The sequence below is a fragment of the Hyperolius riggenbachi genome, chromosome 2 (assembly GCF_040937935.1).
Source record: "Hyperolius riggenbachi isolate aHypRig1 chromosome 2, aHypRig1.pri, whole genome shotgun sequence".
Classification (NCBI taxonomy): Eukaryota; Metazoa; Chordata; class Amphibia; order Anura; family Hyperoliidae; genus Hyperolius; species Hyperolius riggenbachi.
Genome location: NC_090647.1, coordinates 547,338,923 through 547,361,457, shown reverse-complemented (window position 1 = coordinate 547,361,457; position 22,535 = coordinate 547,338,923). Strand labels below are relative to the sequence as shown.

At 45.6% G+C, this 22,535-nt stretch overlaps 1 protein-coding gene across 12 annotated transcripts in view; it reads left to right on the top strand.

Moving 5' to 3' along the window:
- Nucleotides 1-22,535, top strand: part of POU2F1 (POU class 2 homeobox 1) — a 244,598-nt gene that overhangs the window by 195,823 nt on the left and 26,240 nt on the right. For 9 of the 12 annotated variants that reach the window (XM_068270827.1, XM_068270826.1, XM_068270825.1 and 6 more), the window contains 5 exons: nt 773-952; nt 1,035-1,161; nt 2,750-2,844; nt 7,072-7,245; nt 20,015-20,156. In XM_068270827.1, the coding sequence (XP_068126928.1) occupies nt 773-952; nt 1,035-1,161; nt 2,750-2,844; nt 7,072-7,245; nt 20,015-20,156 (718 nt within the window). The remainder of the gene's footprint in view (nt 1-772; nt 953-1,034; nt 1,162-2,749; nt 2,845-7,071; nt 7,246-20,014; nt 20,157-22,535) is intronic. The other 3 variants (XM_068270829.1, XM_068270821.1, XM_068270822.1) reach the window with 2 other exon arrangements.

The window sequence follows — 22,535 nt, the reverse complement described above, 5'->3', positions numbered from 1 at the left end:
GCGCTAATTGGATTAGCGGGAATCGCCCGCTAATCACTTAGGTGTGAATGGGCCCTTAAATCTGCATTATCGCAAATACCTTTTTGTTTTAAAGCAGGAGGATCAACCATACTATGCCAGGGAAAAAACACATATATAAGTAGATAAATACTTCAGCTACTTACATAACACATGTATTGTACTGTCCACGTTTTGATTTCCGTGAGTTTAATATGGTAAATGAAGAGAATTCTGTGGGAACCATGTCTTTTGCCCACAGTTTGAAGCTAAATACTGATGTCATTTCTTCCCTTAACTTTTTTTTTTTCTTTTCTCCTCCAATGCTGAGTCAGCTCAGCCTTGCTTGTAAACACAAGTGAGCAGAGGATCATGCTAGCAGGGAAATAAAGGAAAGAGGAGGAATATATTATAGATAAAAAGAACCCCCAGCATGCAACTGAATGGCAATGGCTATTAAAGGGCCAGTGCTCCTAAAGTATGTGATAACTCCAAACCATAACAGCAGAAAAAGTTTTGAATGCAGGATTAGCATCTTTATCACTTAATACACTCAGACCAGTTGCTGTTGAAATTTGATTTTTATGGTGACAATCCCGCTTTAAGTGACTTGACTATGTACTCTGTGCTCTGTACAGCGCTGCAGAAGATGTTGGCGCTATATAAACAATAATAATGAGCGAGATTAAATAAGGTGCACTTTGAAAACTAGTCAATTTGCTGTGTGCTTTTCTGTGAGCTGACAGCTTTTCTCTCTCTCTCTCTCTCTCTCTAGTTAACATTGACGCCAGCTCAGCAACAGCTGCTGCTACAGCAGGCGCAGGCACAGTTGCTGGCCGCCGCCGTACAACACTCCGCAAGCCAGCAGCACAGCGCAGCTGGCGCCACCATCTCAGCCTCTGCTGCTACTCCGATGACACAGATCCCCCTGTCCCAGCCAATACAGATTGCACAGGTGAGTGGGAGGGTGCCAAGCACTTCGGGGCTGGTTCACTGTCTGCACTGCCGTGTGCGTAACTACATGTTTCTGTCCCTAGGACCTGCAGCAGTTGCACCAACTTCAGCAGCAAAATCTTAACCTGCAGCAGTTTGTATTGGTGCATCCGACGACTAGCCTGCCGCAAGCTCAATTCATCATCTCACAGACGCCGCAGGGGCAACAAGGTAACACTGTCCACTGTCACGTGTCTTTATACTGTCACTGGTCTCTAGTGAATGGATAGGCGGCATTCTCAGTGATGTTACCGGTCTCTAGTGAATGGATAGGCTGCATTCTCAGTGATGTCACTGGTCTCTAGTGAATGGATAGGCTGCATTCTCAGTGATGTCACCGGTCTCTAGTGAATGGATAGGCTGCATTCTCAGTGATGTCACTGCTCTCTAGTGAATGGATAGGCTGCATTCTCAGTGATGTCACTGGTCTCTAGTGAATGGATAGGCTGCATTCTCAGTGATGTCACCGGTCTCTAGTGAATGGATAGGCTGCATTCTCAGTGATGTCACTGGTCTCTAGTGAATGGATAGGCTGCATTCTCAGTGATGTCACTGCTCTCTGGTGAATGGATAGGCTGCATTCTCAGTGAAGTTACTCTAATTCAGTAAAGAGGATAGACTGCATTCTTAGTATTGTTACACAGAGGGAGCGTTTGTATTCGTGCATCCGACGACCAGCCTGCCGCAAGCTCAATTCATCATCTCACAGACGCCGCAGGGGCAACAAGGTAACACTGTCCACTGTCACGTGTCTTTATACTGTCATTGGTCTCTAGTGAATGGATAGGCTGCATTCTCAGTGATGTCACTGCTCTCTAGTGAATGGATAGGCTGCATTCTCAGTGATGTCACTGGTCTCTAGTGAATAGATAGGCTGCATTCTCGGTGATGTCACTGCTCTCTAGTGAATGGATAGGCTGCATTCACAGTGATCTCACTGCTCTCTAGTGAATGGATAGGCTGCATTCTCAGTGATCTCACTGCTCTCTAGTGAATGGATAGGCTGGCTGCATTCTCAGTGATGTCACTGGTCTCTAGTGAATGGATGGGCTGCATTCTCAGTGATCTCACTGCTCTCTAGTGAATGGATAGGCTGCATTCTCAGTGATGTCACTGGTCTCTAGTGAATGGATAGGCTGCATTCTCAGTGATGTCACTGGTCTCTAGTGAATGGATAGGCTGCATTCTCAGTGATGTCACTGCTTTCTAGTGAATGGATAGACTGCATTCTCAGTGATGTCACTGCTTTCTAGTGAATGGATAGGCTGCATTCTCAGTGATGTCACTGCTCTCTAGTGAATGGATAGGCTGCATTCTCAGTGATGTCACTGCTCTCTAGTGAATGGATAGGCTGCATTCTCAGTGATGTCACTGCTTTCTAGTGAATGGATAGGCTGCATTCTCAGTGAAGTTACTCTAATTCAGTAAAGAGGATAGACTGCATTCTTAGTATTGTTACACAGAGGCAGCGTCAACGGAACACTAATGCCAAGCTGATGCCAGTTTTTGCAGCTTTGGAGATGGGACATATTAAATGCAGAAGCTGATTTTGATTGGTCTGTTTCCAAGTGACATAATTAGCATAAAAATAACATAATCTCTGGATTATTAGCTTGTCTCCTTGACACTTAGCAGGTAGTATATATTGTTTAAAGCTGCATTATAGAGCCGTGTGTGTGTGTGTGGGGGGGATAATGAGAAGCCCGGCAGCGAGTGTTGCTGGCCATGTTGTACTGAGTTGTTCTTTTTGTCTCCACAGGCCTTCTGCAGGCGCAGAATCTCTTAACACAGCTACCTCAGCAAAGCCAAGCCAACCTCCTGCAGTCTCAACCAAGCATCACCCTCACCTCACAGGTTTGTGCGCTCCCAGCATGCTTGTGCGCCTCATTAACCTGCCATTACCTCACTGCAGCGGTCAGCAGTATTGCCGCTTGCCTCCCTCCCTCTGCGTCTTCACACAGCGATATTACTCTTCCCTACGGTGTGACTCCGCCGCACAGGGCTGCAGCTATTTTGGGAGCAATTACAGCCAAGAGGTCATTTTTTATTTTGGATGTTACAGGGAAAACTTGGAAGAGTTGCCTGACATCTATTGCTTTTGTGTCTCCTTTTGAGGAAGTTTTCCACTTTGGGACGTGGTTAGTGATGGCTGGATGGTGTAATGGTTAAGGGCTCTGCCTCTGACACAGGAGACCAGGGTTCGAATCTTGGCTCTGCCTGTTCAGTAAGCTGCACCTATTCAGTAGGAGACCTTTGGCAAGTCTCCCTAACACTGCTACTGCCTATAGAGCGCGCCCTAGTGTCCAATCCTCCCTAGAGTCCAATCCTCCTGAGATTTTTTTTTTCAGCATTGAGGGCCTGAGCCCTGAGAAGCAGAGGGCCTGAGAAGCAGACACAACTGCGCTAGTGGGCTCAGGCCCTTTAAAGTTCATCAGAATAGCTTAAAGGGCCACTTTCGCTAAATCGTAATATTTTAACCGCTTGCCGCCCGCGTCACGCCAGTAGGCGTGGCCGCGGCGGCAGCCCCAGGACCAGCTAACGCCAATTGGCGGAAAGTCCTGGGGCAGCAGTTTACAGGAGATCGCGCACACGGTGCGTGCGCATCTCCCGCTTGGTGGGCGGAGCTGAGCTCCGCCTTCAGTCTCCGAGCGGCGATCGCCGTTCGGGAGACTGTTACACGGCGAAACCGCCGTGTATTTACATGTGCAGCGCTGCGATCAGCAGCAGCGCTGCACTGGGGACAGCCGTGTGACACGGCTGTCCCCATGGGGGACAAGAGAGCGATCGGCTCTCATAGGCAGAAGCCTATGACAGCCGATCGCCGTGATTGGCCGGCTGGGGGGAGGGAGGGGATTTAGGAAAAAAAAAAGAAAAGAAAATGTCAAAAAATATTTAAAAAAACAAACAAATATTTATAAAAAAAATAAATAAACACGGGGGGCGATCAGAACCCACTTGTGTGCAGAGGTATACGGCCCTGCAGCTTGGCCTTAAAGCTGCAGTGGCCAATTAATGTAAAATTAGGCTGGTCACTAGGGGGGTTTACCACCATGGTCCTCAAGAGGTTAAATACCATATATTCTGGCGTATAAGACGACCCCCAACTTTTCCAGTTAAAATATACATTTTAGGATATAATCGGCCTATAAGACTGCCTTTCTTGACTCCTGGACATTTGTATACTGTACTGTATGTTCTGGTGCTATACTGTATAAACCGACACAGATACTGGTGTTGTACTGGATGTGGTACCCAGTATACAACAACCATCAATCGCAGCAAGTGATTAGCTGGTTGTTATATACAAAGCCTGTTTGGATTGGTCAGCTATCCCTGTCTCCAAGACTATCAGAGCGGTAGCGCAAACACGCCTCTTTCACCCTCTGGCCCGCCCTTGTATACTATTACCTCCTTCTCTGCCTCTCAGATCTCACACATGTGCAGCCTCACTGCAGTCCTCAGGAGTGAGATCTGAGAGGCAGGGAAGGAGGTACAGCGATAGGATGCAAAGGTGGGCCAGATTGGTGAAAGAGGTGTGTTTTTTTTCCGGGCACAGCGCCGCTTTTTTTTTTTTTTTTTTTCCCCATAACCTGGGCGTCCCGGACACCTGCAGCTTGCTCCGCCCTTCTCTTACAATTTTCCAGTGTACGGTCGCTGCATACGATGGGGATGTGGCCGCAGCCGTTTTTGAGCTCCCCCCCCCAATGTATGCGGCAACCGCATTCTCCATTCTGGCTCAGAAGTTTCAGCACTTGCCCTATAAGATGACACCCGGCGTATAAGACGACCTCCGACTTTTGAGAACATTTTCCTGGGTTAAAATGTAGTCTTATACACCAGAATAAACTGTACATGTAAACGCATACAAAGTACGTTTCTTCCAGAGTAAAATGAGCCATAAATTATTTTTCTCCTATGTTGCTGTCACTTACAGTAGATGGGAGAATTCTGACAGAATCCACAGGTTTTGGACTAGCCCATCTCCTCATGGGGGATTCTCAGGGTTTTTGTTATTTTTTTAAAAGCACTTAGTGAATGGCAGTTGCTCTGTCCAACTGCCAAAAAGTGTACAGAAAGCACAGAGTTTGGCCGACATCTTTTTTTATAAATCCTTTTAAAGGAGTGTCTCTATAAATATTAAAAGACCATGCTGAGAATCCCCCATGAAGAGATGGAGTAGTCCAAAATCTGTTGGTTTTCTCAGATTTCTCTTATCTACTGTAAGTGACTGCAACTTAGGAAGAAAGTAATTTATGGCTCATTTTACTCTGGGAGAAACGTGCTTCTTATTTGTGTGTGTGTGTTTATATGTATTTTAAATTTTTCGTGGTAGTGGTTCTTTAATTCACAAATTATTATTTATTATATATTTTATTATATATTTATTTATATATATTTATAATATTTATTATAATAAAAATTATTATTATACACAAACAAAGTGCATTTCATCAGGGTTGTGTTAAATAAAGTGCGTCTAGTGCATGTAAATCACATTCAGTACATTAGAAAGAAAGACTGAGACCTACAGTTGTGTTCAAAATTATTCAACCCCCACTGAAATTAAGTGTTTTGGCCAGTTTGACATTGATTTTGATCATTTCAGTCCTCTTGTTTACAATTAAATCAAAGAGGCACTTGTAAGTCAGACAAATATAACATAACATTTATAATGAAATAACCACAAATCTCTTTTCTGGGCTCACATCATTATCAGTTTTATTCAAGCCCCCAAGTGACATTCATCCTTAGTACTTAGTACAACATCCTTTTCCAGTTATAACAGCTTTTAAACGTGAAGCATAGCTTGACACAAGTGACTAGCAGCGATCTACGGGTATCTTAGCCCATTCTTCCTGGGCAAAAGCCTCCAGTTCAGTCAGCGCGCTGCAACTGCTTTCTTTAAGTCCCACCAGAGGTTCTCAATTGGATTTAAGTCTGGTGACTGTGATGGCCACTCCAAAGTGTTCCAGCCTTTAATCTGCAACCATGCTCTAGTGGACTTGGAGGTATGCTTGGGATAATTGTCCTGTTGAAAGCTCCAACATCTCCCAAGCATCAGGTTTGTGACGGACTGCATCACATTTTCTTCCAGTATCTCCCAGTGCTGAAGAGAATTCATGGTACCTTGCACACGCTGAAGCTTCCCTGTACCTGCAGAAGCAAAACAGCCCCAAAGCATGATTGACCCCTCGCCATGCTTCACAGTAGGCAAGGTGTTATTTTCTTCATAGGCCTTGAAACAGTTCTAATTTTGTTTCATCAGTCCACAGAACACTATCCCAAAACGTTTTGGGATCAAATCAATTTTGATCAAAATCAATGTCAAACTGGCCAAAACTCTCCATTTCAGTGGGGGTTGAATAATTTTGAACACAACGGTTTGTGATCTGTCATAGGATTGCCTTTATTTCTAATGTACGGAATGTGATGTAGATGCACAGTTCTCTTTTGCACTTTAATTCAACCCTGAAGAAGCCCCATTTTATGGGTGAAACATGTAGAGTCACTTTATTTGTGTAAACAGTTTAGATTATAAACCAGCATCAACCTAAACGTGCTCTAGTAAGGTATACACTAATTTGAATACAGTTGCTCCATCAATCTTTGTTTGTCGATGGCACATATCAGTCAGGCTATATGTAATTTCTTTTAAAAAAAGACTTGAGAACAATTGTTTTGCTGTGAATATATAATAAAAGCTATGGTTAAGCCTATTGAAGCAAACCTACCAATTGAAGAAGGCGGGGGTATAGGGAGAAATCCTCCTCACATCTCCACTAAGGTTCCCTGATGACCCCCTATCCGCCATGATGGATTGCTAAACCACGAACGAGCGCATTATATAATTCTACATCCATTGTCCCTCTCCACAGATCCGCACACAGCTCAGCTAAAGCTAAGGAACGTGTTTGTACAACAATCACTCCCTGAACTGTCGGACGGACTTCTGCTTTTGAAGCAAAATTGTAGTTTGGCATAAAATACCATAAAACTTGTCTCCTAACTCCTTACTGCTCATATTGATCAGGGATAGACTCCAGGATCGTTCAGCAATTTTTTTCCATTCTGTCTTAACAGCCAGCAACCCCCACCCGCACAATAGCTGCGACCCCTGTACAACATCTTCCACAGAGCCAGACGACACCAAAGCGAATCGACACTCCAAACCTGGAAGAGCCCAGCGATCTGGAGGAGCTCGAACAGTTTGCAAAGACATTTAAACAAAGACGCATCAAGCTTGGATTCACTCAGGTAAGTGCTGGAGGCGGAGTTACGTGTGTGTGTGTGTGTGTGTATGGGCGTAGGGCCCGTGGTCGCAGGGGTCACCGTGGCGACCGGGCCCGCCTCCTAAAGGGGAGGGGCCCGGGGGACTGGACCCCCCAGGTGTTGAAATCCCCGCAGCTCACTGCGGGGACTGGCTCCCGGAGGCAGAGCAGGGCTACGGCAAGATGGCTGCCGAAGCCCTGCACTAGAGACTATTTGTGTCTCCAGTACAGGGCTTCGGGCGCCATCTTGCCGTAGCCCTGCACTCTGCCTGTCAGCGCGGGAGAAACTGGCTGCAGGAGAGGATCGTCGCTGAGGAGCTGCACGGGGGAGGCTGGCCAGGTGAGTACATTTTTTTTTTTTACTTGTACAGGTTTTTTTTTCTGGTGACTGCTCCCCACATAGCGTTTATTTTCTGGTGACCGCTCCCCACATAGCATTTTCTGGTGACTGCTCCCCACATAGCGTTTATTTTCTGGTGACCGCTCCCCACATAGCATTTTCTGGTGACTGCTCCCCACATAGCGTTTTTTTTTCTGGTGACTGCTCCCCACATAGCGTTTTTTTTCTGGTGACTGCTCCCCACATCGCGTTTTTTTTTTCTGGTGACTGCAGTGCTCCCCACATAGCGTTTATTTTCTGGTGACTGTCCCCACATAACGATTATTTTCTGGTGACTGTCCCCACATAGCGTTTATTTTCTGGTGACTGTCCCCACATAACGATTATTTTCTGGTGACTGTCCCTATATAGCGTTTATTTTCTGGTGACTGTCCCCACATAGCGTTTATTTTCTGGTGACTGTCCCTACATAGCGTTTATTTTTTCTGGTGACTGCTCCCCACATAGCGTTTATTTTCTGGTGACTGTCCCCACATAGCGTTTATTTTCTGGTGACTGCTCCCCACATAGCATTTATTTTCTGGTGACTGTCCCCACATAGCGTTTATTTTCTGGTGACTGTCCCTACATAGCGTTTATTTTTTCTTGTGACTGCTCCCCACATAGCGTTTATTTTCTGGTGACTGTCCCCACATAGCGTTTATTTTCTGGTGACTGTCCCCACATAGCGTTTATTTTCTGGTGACTGTCCCCACATAGCGTTTATTTTCTGGTGACTGCTCCCCACATAGCGTTTATTTTCTGGTGACTGCTCCCCACATAGCATTTATTTTCTGGTGACTGCTCCCCACATAGCATTTATTTTCTGGTGACTGTCCCTACATAGCGTTTATTTTCTGGTGACTGCTCCCCACATAGCGTTTTTTTTCTGGTGACCGCTCCCCACATAGCGTTTTTTTCTGGTGACTGCTCCCCACATAGCATTTATTTTCTGGTGACTGTCCCTACATAGCGTTTATTTTCTGGTGACTGCTCCCCACATAGCGTTTTTTTTCTGGTGACCGCTCCCCACATAGCGTTTTTTTCTGGTGACCGCTCCCCACATAGCGTTTTTTTCTGGTGACCGCTCCCCACATAGCGTTTTTTTTCTGGTGACCGCTCCCCACATAGCGTTTCTTTTCTGGTGACTGCTCCCCACCTAATGATTTTCTGGTGACTGCTCCCCACATGACTATTATTTTCTGGTGACTGCCCCCACATAACGATTATTTTCTGGTGAAAGCTCCCACATTGCGATTATTTTCTGGTGAATGCTGCGCACATAACGATTATTTTCCTTCAGACTGGCATCTTGCTACTAATTGCCCTATTTCCTCTGGGTGCTGCGTATGTTTGCAAATTAAACGTGGCAGCCATGCTGCTGGAAAGCGGAATTGATATAGCCATGCCATACACAGCTATGGGGATTTGGATATGTGTGTGCTTCGGGTGTTGCGAGGGGGGGCTGTTGTAGCCGGGGGGGGGGCCCACATCCCGATTCCGCATCGGAAGCCCAGAGGTTTCTAGCTACGCCACTGTGTGTGTGTGTGTGTGTGTGTGTGTGTGTGTATGTGTGTGTGTACACGTTACAAGAGCCCTTGGTGTTTTCAGCCCATATCCTCCTGCATGTGTCAGGTGACTGTCATAGGATATCCTTTCAATAGAGTTGAGCATTTTCCCATCCCTTATCTGCAGGGAGAAGGGCACAGGAAGCAGCTGTGAAAAAGAAGGCGGAGCAAATCTGCTCTCGCTCCAAAAATGCCCACTCTGCAGCACATTCTTGTTCCAGAAATGTTTGCTTAACAAAACATTTTTTTTCCTTTGCCCCGCTTTCTTGAACACCCCTCCCCTTTTCACAAAAAGCATGATCTGGCTTCCCATTCTTCTTTACGGCGGTGGGACATGTCTATTAGAGATACTTCTCTTCCTTCCCCCATATCTGACAAAGGGAAGGAGTGGCTTGGTAACAGGGGAGGTGGGTTGCATTGCAGGCTGTTGTAGTAGTAGGTGGCGCTAAACTACTAGTCACCCTTATACTGTTCCTTTATATTGGGGAAGCGGGAGAGGAGTGTCACAGGACACAGGAAGAAACCATCTTGTTGGGCGGGGTGTCAAATTACAAAAATACAAGGTCGGCTGTAAATTGAATGCTGGGACTAAGTCGTGGGCCTACCTCAGTGTCTGGTGGCCACCTCTCTCCCTTATAAAGTTCCCTGATGTCTAATAGCCCCTCTCCAACCCCTATACAGTTCTCTGCTGTCTGACACCTCTCCCTCCCCTATAAAGTTCCCTGATGTCTAATGGCTCCCCCTACCCCTGGTGTCTAGTTGCCCCTCCCCTATACAGGTCCCTGGTGTCTGGTGGCCCACTTCCTCCCTTACAGGGCCGGTTTAAGCAACAATGGGGCCCAAGGGCAAAATAAACCTGGGGGGCCCCCCCAACATATACCACGGAACAAAAATCGGCATTAGGGGACCTTTTTTGCAGCTGGTATAGTCAGGGTGTGAAGTCCCAATCGGTCGGAGCTCCACATTCTGGCTATCCCAGCCTGCATGGGGGACAAAGGGGTTAAAAAGTTTCAGGAGGGGGGACCCCACATAATTTTTTTTTTAAAAAATTCCCACACTCTAAACATAAAAATTTTTTGGGGAAAATAGGAAAAAATGCCAGGGATCTTCATACAGCCATATTGCGGCTGTATAGCGATCCCTGGCCAAAGCGCTGCGGCTGCGTATGGACCCCCCCCTGGAAACCCCGTCAGGAAATTTATTGCGTTTTCGTTTGATGCATGTAAAATTACACTACCGTTAGGTTTGCTACTAAAAGTTACATTTACCGCATTTAAAAGTATACTTTCTTCCTTCGAAACTTTAAAATCGATTTTCTCAAAAACTATAAGGTCTTTTTGAAAAATAGTTTTTTCCTCTTATTCCTAATGATCTCCTGAACATATCCTGCAAATTTAGGGTTTCTAGCATTTAAGGTGGATTTTCTATTAACCATTAAAGTCGGAAGGTTTTTAAATGTGTATTTTTTTTCCTTTGAAACTTTAAAATCGATTTTCTCAAAAACTATAAGGCCGATTTGAAAATTTTTTTTTCCTCTTGTAGCCACTGGGGGCCCCTACAAGCTCTGGGGCCCGGGGGCAGCTGCCTCCTCTGCCTCTATGGTAGTGCCGGCCCTGCTCCCTTATACAGTTCCCTGGTATCTAGTGGTCCTCTCTCCCTCCCCTATACAGTGTCCTGATGATCTAGGGCTTCACCTCCAAGACAGAGGTGCCTGTCTCTTCTACTGACCACATATGCTATTGCTCCGTTGTTATTGCCTGATGAAGCGGGATCAAACCTGCGAAACACGTTGCATATTTGGAGTTCATAAATAAAATATATTGATTGTCTTTACTACAGTCGTCGTGTATCTACTTGGAGGAGGTAAGTCCACCACTACCTCCTCTATTTACCAAGAATTTGGTTTTTAAGCTCATTTAGCTTCCTTTTATCCTCTTGGCGCCTCTTTTCTCCTTCACCTCCAATATGGCTTTCCTTGTGGTCTAGAGTGGGCCAATCATAATGCACGATGGCTTAACCACTTGGGGTGGATCGGCAAATCTGATGGCTCTGCGGGCCGGAGTTTGACATGTATTTTGTAGGGCATTCTAAGGGGCGGTTTGAGGGGCTTTAAAGAGAACCCGAGCTGGGTTTGAAGAATGTGATCTGAATACAGAGGCTGGATCTGCCTATACAGCCTCTGTTGGTATTCCAAACCCCCCTAATGTCCCCTTGCGCTCTGAAATCAGATATAGATCACAGCTGCGCTGTGTGGCTGTGTTTACATCTGTTGTGTCAGTCTCGGCTGCTCCCCCGCCTCCTGCATAGCTCCGGTCCCTGCCCCCCTCCCTTCCCTCTAATCAGCGAGGAGGGAAGGGAGGCAGGCGTGGACCGGAGTTTTGCAAGAGGTGGGGAGAGCAGCAGACTGACACTATAGAGAAAAATACAGCCGCTGTGACAGGCTCTGTGTCGACAGCATGACTGTGATTTATCAGGGATTGCAGAGTGCAGGGGGACCTTAGGGGGGTTTGGAATACCAACAGAGGCTGGGCTGTATAGGCAGATCCAGCCTCACTATGCAGATCACATTGTTTAAACCCAGCTCGGGTTCTCTTTTTAAGAAAAATCCCAGTGGTTGCTGAAAAAAAGGATATGTATCGTAATTTTTTTTATATATACTTTTTATGTCATGGGGTTTGTAAGAAGCTGAAAAGGGGCATGATTCCCCCCCCCTCCCCCCCAGCTTTTGAAGAGTGGCTTTAACAGCCTGCTGCCTTCAGCCCCCCGCGTGCTTACACCGCACTTAATGAAACAGCGGTTTCTGTGTTGCCCTGTAGTTGAAAAGCGCCTGTGTTTTTCTCAGCAGGTGCACCGCACTTACAGTCCTAGAGCGCCGATCGCCCCGGCATACTCCCCGTCCACAATATGTACCATTTTCAAGCTTAAAGGTTAACGCACCTAAAAGCTGCTTCCAAAATACGTAACCTTTAAAAAAAAATCCCAATTACGCTTCCTAAGTGCGCCGAGCGATTTAACTACGTCACAGCCGCACAAAGGTGTGCTAAATGTCTGCAGCGATTCATCGCCCCTAATCACCCATTCACGCGCTCATAAATGGGCTTTAAAGGCCTTAAACTTCACGCAGGAAGCTCAGGAGGATTTCAGCGCGGGGAGTGAAGTCTGTATCACAGCACCACCAAGTGGCTGTCCCGTTTTACATAACGCCTTGAAATCAGAAGCCGGAGGGAACAGTCAGTGGCGTAGCAGAGCTTGTGACTGCACCGGGGCCACTGGACCAGAGGGACCCTCCTTCAGCCACTGAGTTAGCTCTTCATTAGTGTTATGTTAGTAATTCTCACCTCTATATGTGCTTTTAGTAGAGGCAATCATTAATAAACCTGTTCTTTTCCCCTGACGGTTCTTGGCAGCTTTTGGTGCTCAATATTAATTGTTATGGAGAGTGCTTGAGGGGTCCCCATGTAAAACTCGCACTAGGGCCCATAGCTCTTTGGCTACGCCACTGAATAACGTATGAATGAATGACGTTGTGGAATTATCAGTAAATTTACAGATATTCTAATATAATCCCTTAACCGGTTTTGTTTTTCCGTTTACACCCGCACCCAAATTAGTGCGCTGCGTTTTAGCATGTACGCCGGGACTGGGAGCCCTCGCAGGCGCAAACAGATTATCAATAGATTTCATTGTGAAATCTATTGTAAATCTGTGTGTAGTGTGTGGAGGGTATCGAGCAGATAGATCTGTCACTGTTCAGATAATGGTCAGAGGGGGATCTATCTGTTGATCAGTGTATGGACATCTTTATACGTCTGTAGCTAGACGTCGCTGGTAACAAGATTATACAGTACTAGCAGACTCAAGCCCGTTTAAAAACAGACTCTAGGTCTGGGTTTCTCGCCGCCCCCGCCGCATGTTACTGCGCACACCCGGCTCCCTGGCCCCGTCTCTGTCCTCCTGCCTCTGAGGCTGGGTCCGTGCTGTGCACATGCGCAGTATCTTAAAGCATGAACCCAGCTACACAGAGGGAGAAATTAGTCACAGTCCTAATTTCTCCCTCCCAAAACGCCAACACCCCTCCCTTTCCTCCCCAGAGGACAGCCGCGAAGTTGAAAAGTTAGTCTAGTGCAGGGCCGAGGCAGAGGTGAGAGAGGCTCCAGCCTCAGGGTGCAGTGTAGGAGGGGGTGCACAACTCACTCAGCTATCATTCCTCTATTGTGTATGAAGCAGAGAGAAATAAGGGGAGACATGGCAGTGACTGCAAGCCTGATAACTAGAGATTAAGGTGTTGGTGGGATTGGGGGCCCTGGGGCACCTCTTATGCTACGTACACACATGCGACAACGATCGTTCGTTGTCAACGACGAACGAACTTTTAATTGATGAAAGAACGACCTAAGTAAAGTTAGTTTTAAAAGGTGTGTAACGATCTGATCGTTAGAATGAACGTTACATCACGTAAAAGCAACTATTGCGCTTGCACATAAAAATGAAAAGTTCCATGGAGAAATAGTGAAATGCGCATGTCAAGTCTAGTAAGAACGACCGTTTCCAACGATGTACTACTTTTGCAAACGATCGTCGTTGGAAAAAATCCGCCAAGCTAGATCATTCGTTTTTAACGATCTAGCTCCTCCGTCATTAGACTTAATGGTCGTTGGCTGCTTTTTTTTAAACGATCGTCGTTTGAAACTATCGGGGAACGATCGTTTCACACGACTTTAGTCGCATGTGTGTACGCACCTTTAGTCTAATAGTAATCAGTGTGTGACGGCTGGGGAGGCAGGGATGGAGGGGCGCACTTTGGTGTCTCAGTCTTGGGTGCTGGAGGACCTTGTCCCGCCTCTGGTCTAGTGTACAAGTTGTGTTAACACTTTTTATTTATATTTCTGAAGTCATTTTAATATTTTGCTAAACACGCTGTTCTATTTTACACTCCACTTTAAGGTCCTTCTTTTTGGCATCTTGAGCCCTCTCTTGTTATAGGACACAAAGGCCGGGAAATAAATGAATAACAGGGATGGGAAATCTCTCTTGGAGTGAGAGGTTAGCGAGCGTTACAAAGCCGCCTCAGAAGGCGAGTTCACAAGTGCCGAGACTCTCCGCCTAACAACCTCTCTCCGACTCCGACGTCTGCTTAACGTAGCAGCTTAATAGATTTTTTTTTTTTTAAACTTGAATTTTTGGCAGCGTGTACCTGAGTTTAATTGAATGGAAAGCCATTTTTTGTACTGCTTTCCCTCGCGTTTTATTCAGCGCAGCGTGGGCTGTTCACTTCCATTGAAGCAACATCAGACAAATGTAAAATGTGAAGGAAAACTATTTTCTGGACTTCAAAACAGGCTTTCAAAGTAGCTCAAACGTATGGCAGATACAGCGCTTCTGTGTAAATGCGCCACTTTGCAATGCACTGCGTGTTACTTAATTTATAATTTGCTTAAGGATAATAACAATCCTTGCCTGTTAAAGTGGATCTGAACTCTTGCACAGGTCAGGAGTAAAACAGAGAATTGCACCCTGTGTGTATTTAGAGAGTTTAGCCGGTCTAATTCCCCCTCATCTGTGACTAATCACAAGTTGTAATTTAATCTCTCAGCTGTTTCAGCTCTGGAATCTCCTCTGCCACGGCATAGCAGCTAATTTGTAAACACATGATGTTAACCCTATGTCTGCTTCCATGAAAGTAGGAAGTAGACAGACTGCAGATTTATTGCAGGATTTGTATCAGCTGTTTTTCTTTAAAGGTTATGATGTTGCTTATCTTTTACAGCAAACTAACACTGGGAGGCGAAACTAGTCGGGTTGAGAGTGGCCACCAATAACACAAATTTCATCCTGTTTTCTACCATCCTACAAGTTCCTATACCTATTCTAATGTGCTCTGGCTTACTGCAGCACTTTCTACTATCACCGTCTCTGTAATAAATTAACTTATCTTTCCCCTGTCGGACTTGTCGCCCTGTGTCTGGAAGGCTGCCAACTCTTCAGTGTTGCTATGCACCCCCCCCCCTCCAGGCCCCTCTATGCACACTCCGGTGTGTGTGTTATTTACATTAGCCATCTTTTCTCTGCTCTCTTATCTTTTACAAGCTGGATAAATCCTCTGTTGGGAAAGGAGTCACATGCTGAGGAATTACAGACAGGGCAAAGCTGTCTGCAGGAAGAAACAATAAGCCTGTCACTATTCAGTGGATGAGAGCTGCAGGGGAAAGAAACACACAAATGATCTCTTGAGATTCAAAAGGAAGGGTGTATACAGCCTGCTTGTGTATGGATGTATTTTCTATGTGTGGACATGCTGTACATCAACCTACTTCCTGTTTTGGTGGCCATTTTGTTTATAAACAAACTTTTTTAAAACTGTTTTTGACTACTTTTAATGCGGTGGGGAGCGGCGAAATTGTGACAGAGATGAATAGGAGATGTCCCCTAACGCACTGGTATGTTTACTTTTGTGCGATTTTAACAATACAGATTCTCTTTAAGAGCCTTAGTTGTTAGTAACATTGCTGTTTTATTACTGCAGAAGATTTGTTGTTACAATAAAAGGATTTGTCAGTACTCCGCTGAGGTCTCCTCTGTCCCTTTAATTTCCATTTATCCTGAGTGTTCTAAAGCAGTGATCTGCAAACTTGGCTCTCCAGCTGTTAAGGAACTACAAGTCCCACAATGCATTTGCATTTATGAATCATGACTGTGACTGTCAAATTCCCGCAATGCATTGTGGGACTTGTAGTTCCTTAAAGGGACTCCGAGCACCTCTTATGGGCATGCCTTTAAGCCAGACAACCTCCAACAAAGTCGTGCTATGACCCCTCTGGAGGAGCCTCTTGCAATGGCTATGCGTGTCACTTCCTCTTCCTGCTTCATTAAGTGATGCACTTCTCTAACAGAGAAAACAGGGGTGACCCAGCAGTTATAACAGAGCCAAGATTGCAGCCGTGACGTTTAAATCGAAATCGAACGAAAACTATTTGGCGTAGAATGGCGATTCAGGCATCAAATGAAAGAGGAGAGCACAAGCTACAGAATGCATCTTTAAGTACTTTGCAGTACTGGTCAGAGTCTTAAAGGCATGCCCATGAGAGGTGCTCGGAGTCCCTTCAACAGCTGGAGAGCCAGGTTTGCAGATCACTGTTCTAAAAGATCAGAGGGGACATTGGGGAGAAGCGGACACAGGTTATAGTGGAGAGATCCATTGGAGGATAACACCTAACCTATGGGGCTTTTTCCGGATCTATCAGCGCTAAAGTAACATATGGCTTTCTGGTGCCTATGTTTCCTTTGGTAATATGAACAGTGAGACTTTGCATGTTTCATTGTGAACGCTCTCTTGCATGGCTCTCAGCTGTTACTGAAAAGGGAGCGATTACTCTCAATTTTACTTACAAAGAGCCAATGATGTCACCAAGTGGGTGGGAGGGGGCGTGACTGAGCTTCTGAAATGGTAACTTCAGCTATACAGCAGCACTTCTAGAGGCTCAGCTGGTAACAGCAGGTGATGCTGAGGTAGAAAGACTTTATGGATTTTTGTGCTTAAAGCGGAACTGTAGAGTGAAAATAAACACATTGTTTCACTTACCTGGGGCTTCCCCAAGCCCCCAGCAGCTGTCCTGTCCCGCGCCACTTCTCGATGAGCCTCCGTTCTCCCGCCACCAGCTACTTTCGGTTTCGCCGCCAGGCCACTGCGCCTGCGCGGCTCTGGCCACGCGTATCCTTTCTCCGCGTTCCCCGCTATTGCAGAGGGTAACGCGAAGGAGGGATATGCTTGGCAGGGCTGCTCTGGCCTCGACTTACAAGTCGAGGGACGGAGCGGCGGCAGGAGAATGGAGGCTTGGGCAGGACCGGCACGGGACAGGACAGCTGCTGGGGGCTTGGGGAAGCCCCAGGTAAGTGAAACAATGTTTATTTTCGATCTACAGCTCCGCTTTAAGTAACCCTTAAAGCTCTGACAAATGCTGGATGCTTCTTGCCCAGACTGATTATTTTGTGATTGTGTATGTTTCTCAGTGAGACTTGTGTGGTGTGTGAAATGTGGGCATTGCAGGCAGATCAGTAAATGCTTGAGAGAAAGAAGAAACCGTGGCAAATAGTGTTGTGCACTAAGAGTTGCTACGCTACACGTAATCAAGATTTAAATTAAATGGTGCTGGCCGAGCGGAGGTAACTTACGTATGCCACTGTCTATAGCTGATGCATTCCACCCACGGTCCACGTAACTCCACTACTTCCTCCTTCCGGGTGTGAAGGAGGGAGTGTTGGAGTTACGTAGCCCGCGAGTCGGACACATCACCTATAGGCGGCAGCATAGGTAAGTTGACCACCACCACCCCCCTCCCCCTGCTGCGGACAGCACTAGTTTAAATTTCCATTCGTACTCCTAGCTACTCGTAGTGCACTGCACAACACTAGTGGCAAGATCTGGACTAGGTTTCTGGAAAATTAAAAAAAAAATGATTTGCTGTCAATACAGAAAGGGTAGCCAAATCTCAAGGTTTCGAGTCAACTCCCCTTTACCCAAATGCCTCACTCTGACCCAAAGTACAAGGGTAGGGAACATAGGCTCTCCAGTTGTTAAAGAGAATCTGTATTGTTAAAATCGCACAAAAGTAAACATACCAGTGCGTTAGGGGACATCTCCTATTACCCTCTGTCACAATTTCGCCGCTCCTCGCCGCATTAAAAGTGGTTAAAAACAGTTTTAAAAAGTTTGTTTATAAACAAACAAAATGGCCACCAAAACAGGAAGTAGGTTGATGTACAGTATGTCCTAACATAGAAAATACATCCATACACAAGCAGGCTGTATACACCCTTTCTTTTGAATCTCAAGAGATCATTTGTGTGTTTCTTTCCCCCTGCAGCTATCTTCCACTGAAGTGTCAGGCTGTTTCTTCCTGCAGAGTGCAGACAGCTCTGCCTGTATGTAATTCTTCAGTATGTGAAAGCCCAGCCAGCTCAGAGGACGATTTATCCAGCTTGTAAAAGATGAGAGAGAAGAGAGAAGCTGTCCTAATCTAAATAATACACAGGCAGTGTGCATATAGGGGCCTGGAGGGGGGAAATGCATCACAGAACCACAACACTGAAGAACTTGGCAGCCTTCCAGACACAGGCCGACAAGTCTGACAAGAGAGAGATAAGTTGATTTATTACAGAGATGGTGATAGTAGAACGTGCTGCAGTAAGCCAGAACACATTAGAATAGCTTTTGGAACTTGTAGGATGATAAAAAACAGGATGCAATTTTTGTTACGGAGTCTCTTTAAGGAACTACAAGTCCCACAAAGCACTGCAGGAGTCTGAGCCACAGTCATGATTAATAAAGGCAAATGCTTACTGGGATTTGTAGTTTTATCACAGCTGGAGTGCTGCTGCTATGTTACACTCTGGCTGTGATTGCAGTACCTCTGGTATCAGAATAGTGTTTCAGGAGACAGTGGCTCTTGCCACACTTTCTACATAGGGTAGGTTGAACTTCATGGACTTTGCTCCACCTCACTGCAGGCCACAATGGTTCCTACAGAAGGGAAGGGAACTTTTTTTTCCTTTAACATACTTGTGATTCCCGGACCTATTTAGGCACTCTTAGAAATAAAAGGTTTCTGCAGTGTGAAAGGAAACCAATATATATTATTTATATGTAATTAGTGCGATTTATTGATGCATCACGTCTTTCATTTTAAAAGCATATTTCTATTCTTCAATTATTTATTCAAGAAGTGAGCTATAGTTAAAAAAAAAATTATGCTAAATCAGCACCTGCTTAGATCAAAAAATGGCGTTTAATTTCTAGTCGCTGTGAAATAAACTTGGGCATTAAAGCACACCTGACCCTAGGCACGGCTAAGATAAGCATTGAGGTATGTTTGTGCTGTATCCACATACCTCTGTGCATTATCTCTGTGTGTGTGTGTGTGTGTGTGCGCTGTGAGTTGTTGGGTGTGCTTTGTAGGCGGTTGTTGGGTGGGATTTGTAGGCGGTTGTTGGGTGTGCTTTGTAGGCGGTTGTTGGGTGGGATTTGTAGGTGGTTGTTGGGTGGTATTTGTAGGTGGTTGTTGGGTAGGATTTGTAGGTGGTTGTTGGGTGGGATTTGTAGGCGGTTGTTGGGTGGAATTTGTAGGCGGTTGTTGGGTGGTATTTGTAGGCGGTTGTTGGGTGGGATTTGTGGGCGGTTGTTGGATGGGATTTGTAGGCGGTTGTTGGGTGGGATTTGTAGGTGGTTGTTGGGTGGGATTTGTAGGCGGTTGTTGGGTGGTATTTGTAGGCGGTTGTTGGGTGGGATTTGTGGGCGGTTGTTGGGTGGGATTTGTGGGCGGTTGTTGGGTGGGATTTGTAGGCGGTTGTTGGGTGGGATTTGTAGGCGGTTGTTGGGTGGGATTTGTAGGCGGTTGTTGGGTGGGATTTGTAGGCGGTTGTTGGGTGGGATTTGTAGGCGGTTGTTGGGTGGGATTTGTAGGCGGTTGTTGGGTGGGATTTGTAGGCGGTTGTTGGGTGGGATTTGTGGTTTGTTCTTGGGTGGGATTTGTGGGCGGTTGTCGGGTGTGCTTTGTGGGCGGTTGTCGGGTGTGCTTTGTGGGCGGTTGTCGGGTGTGCTTTGTGGGCGGTTGTCGGGTGTGCTTTGTGGAACGGTTGTCGGGTCTAAGTTGTGGATGGTTGTTGTTGGGTGTGATTTGTAAGTAGGTGTTGCCAGATGTGATTTATAGGCTGTTGGGTGTGACTGATTTTTAGGTAATTGTTTGATTTGTTGGTTGTTTCCACCACACAGATGACGTTTATTTTACTCTATTCTCTTCTTTTCTCCCCCTCAGGGTGATGTGGGGCTTGCTATGGGCAAACTCTATGGAAATGACTTCAGCCAAACTACTATATCCCGCTTCGAAGCCTTGAACCTCAGCTTTAAAAACATGTGCAAGTTAAAGCCTCTTCTGGAAAAGTGGCTTAATGATGCAGGTAAGCGTGGCACTGACAGGAGGGGAAGGGGGTACACCTGGGATTTATGATGTCATGTTATTTTTACTGCTGGTATTGCCCAAACTGGTCTTTCCTCACCCCCTTTCTCTGGAACCTCTGTGGCATTAATTATAAACTACGGAGTTTCCTAGAGACAGGAAATGGTGGGGAAATAAAATCTGGACAGTTATTTTTTTCTTTCTAAGTCAATTAAAAGTCCAAAACTAGTTTGTATTGATTGCAAGGGAATGTTCTCCCCATTGTCACACAATCCAGGAAACCCAGAACCACAAGAATTGGTTTTCCTGTAGTTTGGTTCCATTTCAAAAGCTGATTGGTTCTACAATCTACAGATTTTTATGAATACGTTTTATAAAGCTGCAACTTTATGTATTGAGTAAAAATAAAGCAGAAACAACCTGAAGTGAGATGCACATGGTGGCAGACATATTTTATTTTTCCTTTTAAGCATTACCAGTTGCCTGGCAGTTCTGCTAGCTCTCTGGCTGCAGTAGTGTCTGAGTCACACACCTGAAACAAGCATGCAGCCTAAAGTGAACCCAGCAGCAGTTTTAGCACCCAGGGAATCTCAAAAGCACATAAAAAATACATGCTAACAATGTGGCTCATTACTAAACAAAATTCCATTCTACCTCTTCTTTTTAAATTTAAATGTTTGTTGGAGGCTTTTATTGGCCGACGTCTGTGACCTGCAGTCCACAGAAAGAGCAAGCAGATAAGGACTGCTGTAATTAGCAGTAACAATGCGTAAACAAAAGCTTTCATCAGCAGGGGGGAGGAGATAGTACACTGTACTTCAAACAGTTTAGAGAGTCACTGTATTACATTCACACCTTCCCTTTGGTAAAAATGGGGGGGGGGGGGGGGAGAGAGATGGAAGCTTGTACAACTTTTGGAAACCAGCACAAACTGCAGGAAAAAAATTGCTTGGATTCCTTTAAGAAGTTCCTGCTACGGTGGATCACATGTAACTAGCTCCTCACCACTGACAGCCAATGCTTCTGAACAGTTAGGAGGGCTCCACCTCCCCAGAATGATTACATCACTGCAGTAAGCACATGACTTGCAGGATCGCTCGGTCCTGATTGGGGGGGGGATGGCTCAACCTTGGCTAGCAGTGAGGCACTGCAGACCAGTGATCCCACACAACAGGTTCTTTAGACTGAAGAATGAGCAGTGCACATACATTTTTGCATTGTATTTTTATTATTTAAATAGTTAATTAATTCATAGAGCATGATGGGTTTCAGTCCATTATCACTTGTTGCTCTGTGCTTTTAATAATAATAATAATAATAATAATAATCTGAACATTTGTATACCGCTTTTCTCCTGTCGGACTCAAAGCGCTCAAGAGCTGCAGCCACTGGAACGCGCTCAGGAGGCCACCCTGCAGTGTTAGAGAGTCTTGCCTTGAACTCCTTACTGAATAGGTACAAGAAATTCCCATCACATGCACATCTCTGCTGACCCAGGGAAGGAAGGAATAGGAATTATCCTATCCCTTCAACATCAGAGCAAGTAGATGGCGGTCAGTGAGCTGGCAAAACTGGAGTGACTACACTTTATTTGTATTTGTAGCACTAATCCCAAATGGAACTTTCCTGGAGTCCTGTATCTTTTGTTTTATTTTAAAGCGGGTTGTCTGCCATAAAATCAAATTCCATTTACCCACTGCTCTGTGTTCATTCTGTAGTCTACATCCTGACCCTGCATAGCAAGCATTCCAATATAATCATAAATGTGACTGCTGTAATGAATCTTATCTCTGTCAGCCTGGCTCTATTCTGGTACATTGCCAGGGAGAGGGAAGCTTGTCATCACTCCTCCCACATTCCTGCTCCTCACTGATTGGCTGAGGGCAGTTCGGTGTGACACAAGGCTGAGAAGGGAAATACACCTCACCCCTCAGCAGAAGCTGCTGAAATACGAGATCTAAAGATGGAAAATGCCTGTTTTCTCTTTATTTACTAAATGACATTCATTCAAATCAAAACGTGGATGAGACCATACATATGTTATTTAAGAAGTGTGTGTGTGTGTGTGTGTAGTGTGGTGTGTGTACAGTGTGTGTGTGTGTGTACAGTGTGTGTGTGTGTGTGTGTGTGTGTACAGTGTGTGTGTGTGTGTGTGTACAGTGTGTGTGTGTGTGTACAGTGTGTGTGTGTACAGTGTGTGTGTGTGTGTGTGTGTACAGTGTGTGTGTGTGTGTGTGTGTACAGTGTGTGTGTGTGTACAGTGTGTGTGTGTGTACAGTGTGTGTGTGTACAGTGTGTGTGTACAGTGTGTGTGTACAGTGTGTACAGTGTGTGTGTGTGTGTACAGTGTGTGTGTGTGTGTGTACAGTGTGTGTGTACA